The 4,810-nt window shown below is 36.5% G+C and overlaps 1 protein-coding gene across 2 annotated transcripts in view; it reads right to left on the reverse strand.

Moving 5' to 3' along the window:
* LOC125667958 (uncharacterized) overlaps nucleotides 1–1,533 on the reverse strand; it is a 38,801-nt gene extending 37,268 nt beyond the window's left edge. The window contains exons 1-2 of one of the 2 annotated variants that reach the window (XM_048901654.2): nucleotides 1,439–1,533; nucleotides 1–509 (exon numbers count right to left, since the gene is read on the reverse strand). The exon at nucleotides 1–509 is cut by the window's left edge and continues 2,470 nt beyond it. In XM_048901654.2, coding sequence (XP_048757611.2) covers nucleotides 1–450 — 450 coding nt within the window. In that variant the 5' untranslated portion in view covers nucleotides 451–509; nucleotides 1,439–1,533. Of the gene's footprint in view, nucleotides 510–770 lie in introns of both variants that reach the window. The other variant, XM_048901653.2, reaches the window with a different exon arrangement.
* Nucleotides 1,534–4,810: the final 3,277 nt, after the last annotated feature.

The following is a 4,810-nucleotide window of genomic DNA, read 5'->3' on the forward strand; positions in this document are numbered from 1 at the left end:
TCCTTGTTCCCTTTCTCTTGATCGCTTTCTTCTGTCTGAACTTGATCTATAGCGACTTTCCTTTGACCTACTTCTGTCCTTCCTCCTATCATTTCTTTTCTCCTCTTCCTTTCTGGAACTTTCTCTTCCTGAATTCCTCTTTTCTTTATTTGAACTCTCCCTGTAAGGACTCCTACTTTCTTTTAACCTGTGTGATCGATCAGATTTGTGTGAGGTGTGACTTTTCTCTTTTTTCATTTCAATTTCTTTTGTTGGACTCGTACTGATGTCTAGTACCACCATGTCTTCAAAGAAGTCCTCATTTTTTGAGGGTTTAGATGAATCTACCTCATCCAACACATGAATACCATCTTGATGAGAGTCTTCATTTTCTTCCTCTTCATCACTGCCACATTCATCTACCACAGAAAATTCCATGAAAATAAAGTCATTTTCTTCTTCCATGGTCATTAATATTCAGGTCTGCTCTGAGTGTTTGCAAATAATTTCATGGAACTTTTGTCTTTCAACTGAAATTAGAATCATTTACTATTAAATACTGTATTGATATATCATTCAATCTTCAGAAAGAGTGGTCTACGCTGAAATACAATTTACACACATGTAGTTAACCCATGATTAGTAGGATAAGCACATACAATGTGCCAGACATCATTTCAAAAACAGGACATACTGGTATATTCACTATACATGAACAGAATAAATTCCCTCTTTTCCTAATCTTTATTTTTCCCCACATATCAACACAAAGTCAATTCAATGACTTGTACCTCTAATTTCAGCTGTATCATTCAAACCAATCAGTAGAATGTTGTGGAATTAGCTAATTGGACAGAATATTTCATGCTTCAAGGGCATATTTTTCAATCAACTACTACCACTCGTAGAGAAAAAAAACTGAATCTGTGAGCAGCAGCCAGCCCATCTCATAACAATAAATTAATCAATTTAATGTTTCTATGATATAAACAAATAGTTAGTTCAGGTAACAGAAGTAGAATTCCAAAGGAAACATCTAAGATAACGATAATTCGTCATTTTAGACCCATGGCTCAACTTCCTCATATGGTACATTATTCACAGGCAATGCTCCGCGCTTTATTCGAATCAACTTCGCTGGCAGCTGTGATATTATTTGGAAGTCATAGCAGTTCCAGGTACACCTTGCCAATACATACTCGTGCTTATCCCAATCGCTGTACTATGTAAATTGATGTACTACTCAATCCACATTAACCAAGTCAAACTCACACAAATCAAAATATAATCCGTGTGTACCAGTTCATGAAAATATCAATTTATTGTATCCATCAGTACAGCAAACAAGCCTTTATCTCAAGTTTGCTATGGACAATCAAAGATTGTCGATCATTGCTGAGCCTACAATAATATATAATATACAACATACAACAATGAAACAATCATATTCAAAGCGTACTTGTCAACAAATAAGTGATCATAAGTCACGCGTGGTGTCCATTTTGTTGATATTTCATTAGTCTCGTTTTCGTTTCAACAGGAAGTTGCAGTAATGCTGACGCTGTTTATTCGAGCTTGAGAGAGAGGGAGACTCTGACCACAGGAGTTTGAAATTTTATCAATAAAGTTAATAAAATGTGCTTGATTGACCAAGCCATGAGCTATGCGTAAAATTTCAAACTCCTGTGCTCTGATTAGGTTATGTTAGACTCGAGAGAGAGAGAGAGAGAGAGAGAGAGAGAGAGGGGGGGTTAAAATGTAGGAAAGTAAGGACAATTTTTAACCATTTGACAGAAGTTGTGAGGACAGAAAGTAAACTATGACGACAAAATGCTGTCCTCGCAGTTAAATCTCTATATACGTACATGATCCAGATGTACATACAGAATATTAGATTAGTGGTATGAGGACATGTTCTCACTAATATTCTTCTCAAATCCATTTTCTTTTTCACAATTCAATAAATAGTATATTAGATAAACTTTTAAAAGACCTGTGTTCACGTAAAAAAGTGTTGATAGGAGTATTGATGTCTATACAGGTCTAACACAAGTACATTTTTGAGAAAGAGAATTTAAATAGTCGGACGTACAATATGAAGTATGTCTAGTGTGAAATATGCATTATCTTTTTATTAATTTTTTAACTAATCGCCATTACTTTTTTTTCCATCATTGCAGTACGCTACTAATTTTTTCCACCTGGCCATTAATTACCACCTGCATTTTATTATACCGGTAGAAGGCCAATCACTAAAGCTTACAAAAAGCGTGAAACTATTACATAAATCGAAAGAGGGGTGAGATAGACAGGGAATTCACACCTTTCAGAGAAATTATTGCCACCAAAAAAGTATCAAAAGTGGGGGGGGGGGGTAGTAATATCCATACTTCAGGTGCCTGTGTTAATTACTGGGCCAAATACGAACTTCTGTTCTATTTATTCGCTTTCAACTTGTTCAAAGATTATAGGACACTTTTAATAAAAAGCCCATGGGTCACATCGCTCACCTGACGGTCACCTTGGCCCATATCTGAAGGCTTTCCATATATGATTTGCATGTAAAACCTTAGTCCCTAATATGGCCCCAACCTACCCCTGGAGGCCATGATTTTTGCAAACTTGAATATACACTATGTCAGAAAGCTTTCATGTAAATGTGAACTTCTTTGGCCCAATGGTTCTTGAGAAGAAGATTTTTAAAGATTTCCCCTATATTTGTATGTAAAACTTTGATCCCCCTTGTGGCCCCATCCTACCCTCGGGGGCCTTGATTTGAACAAACTTGAATCTGCACTATGTCAGAGAGCTTTCATGTAAATATCAACTTTTCTGGCTGAGTGGTTCTTGAGAAGACGAGTTTTAAAGATTTTCCCTATATATTTCTATGTAAAACTTTGATCCCCCTTGTGGCCCCATCCTACCCGGGAGGGGGGGGGGGGGGGGGCATGATTTGAACAAACGTGAATCTGCACTATGTCAAAGCTTTCATGTAAATATAAGCTTTTCTGGCTGAGTGGTTCTTGAGAAGAAGATTTTTAAAGTTTTCCCCTATATATTTGTATAGAAAACTTTGACACACACACACCCCTTGTGGCCCCATCCAACCCCTGGGGGCCATGATTTGAACAAACTTGAATCTGCACTATGTCAGGAAGCTTTCATGTAAATATCAGCTTTTCTGGCTCAGTGGTTCTTGAGAAGAAGATTTTTAAATGACCCCACCCTATTTTTGCATTTTTGTGATTATCTCCCCTTTGAAAGGGGCATGGCTCTTCATTTGAACAAACTTGAAAGCCTTTCACCCAAGGATGCTTTTGGCCAAGTTTGGTTGAAATTGGCCCAGTGGTAGATGGAGAAGAAGTCGAAAATGTAAAAACTTTACAGACAGACGACGGACAACAGGCGATCAGAATAGCTCACGTGAGCTAAAAACTAGAATATTTCCATAGGACATGAATGCCTCGCCCAATGTGATAGGCCCGATATTCTGCCCCATTCACAAAGAAAACATTTATACCCGAACTTTCTTTAGAAAGCACAGGTATAAATAGGTTGAAATTTAACATTTTGTGGATTTTTTTTTTTTAATGATTAGGTTTTTGGGGGATTGGGGTTTAATTGCAGATTTTGGTTAACCATAAGGGCGATTGAGGGATCCAAGATAATCTCCTTCGTGTAAAAAAAAAAAAAAAAAAAAAAAAAAAAGAAAGAGAGAGAGAGAAGATAGCTGCACACTTCTTCATTCACCTTATCAATGAATTAGAAAAGAAATTAATTTATTACTTGTTTTTAAAACAATTTTCACAAAAATATTTAACAAGATCTCAGCAAATATATGGCAAAATGTATAGTCATGATGGTTTGTAAGATGATAAATACGAGCAAGACATGATGCGATACAATGATGAAAGGATAATTTTGATATTTTTCAATATACAAAATTAGTAAATAATTTTAATACCTCTAGTATCGTTGTTGTCTTTTGTTGTATGAAATGTAGTGTTGGTTTATCCTAAATATGCATCAGCAATATGACATCTCAAGTTCATTTGTTCCGTATGTAGCAAACTTATAGATGATCTCTCATATCGTTTGATGTGCAGCGGTCGGACGGAATCGATCACCGGTGGCCAGTTAGCACGGTTGATAGAACACCTGACTAGTGATTCAGGTCCGGGGGCCGGGTTCGAATCCCAGTCTGGTCCGTTGCATTTTCTCCCTTCAAGTTACAGATGTGTCTTCACAAAAATGTATTTGAAAGTTAACGATGATATTTAAGATAATAAAAATAGTTTGTAATTGGTATTCGTTCACTTGTGACTAACGGTGACTATACTGTGGTTGTAGAAATACGATGAAATGATAAAGATGTCCTGTAGAGGATTGTCAAGATAAGGTCAATACATTTTGTTAAAGGACAGATGGAAGACGGGCATGAAAAAAACTATACGCCCCGGCCATATTCAGAATGGGGTAAAAAATCTTCATTAATATATTGCTTTAACTGAAACTAAGTTAACCACCAAATAGGGAATGTCGAGATCAAGGTCACTGAGAAGGTCAAGGTTATAACATAATGCCACAGTTGACTAGCTACAACTAATATGTATCAGCGTAAGAGTTTTCATTAAAATATTACAATTAGTTGATAAAAAATATCAAAGTGTGACGGAAGGACGAACCGAAGACGAACACGACAAACACTATATAAACCCGGCGGAGCTCAAAAAACAAATTATTTGAGGGTTTTACTATTTACAGTGTTGTATGATACGAATTTAGTATTAGTGAGACGAACGACTCTACTCAGTAGTACATGTACGGAAGC

This window comes from Ostrea edulis, chromosome 4, assembly GCF_947568905.1.
Source record: "Ostrea edulis chromosome 4, xbOstEdul1.1, whole genome shotgun sequence".
Lineage (NCBI taxonomy): Eukaryota > Metazoa > Mollusca > Bivalvia > Ostreida > Ostreidae > Ostrea > Ostrea edulis.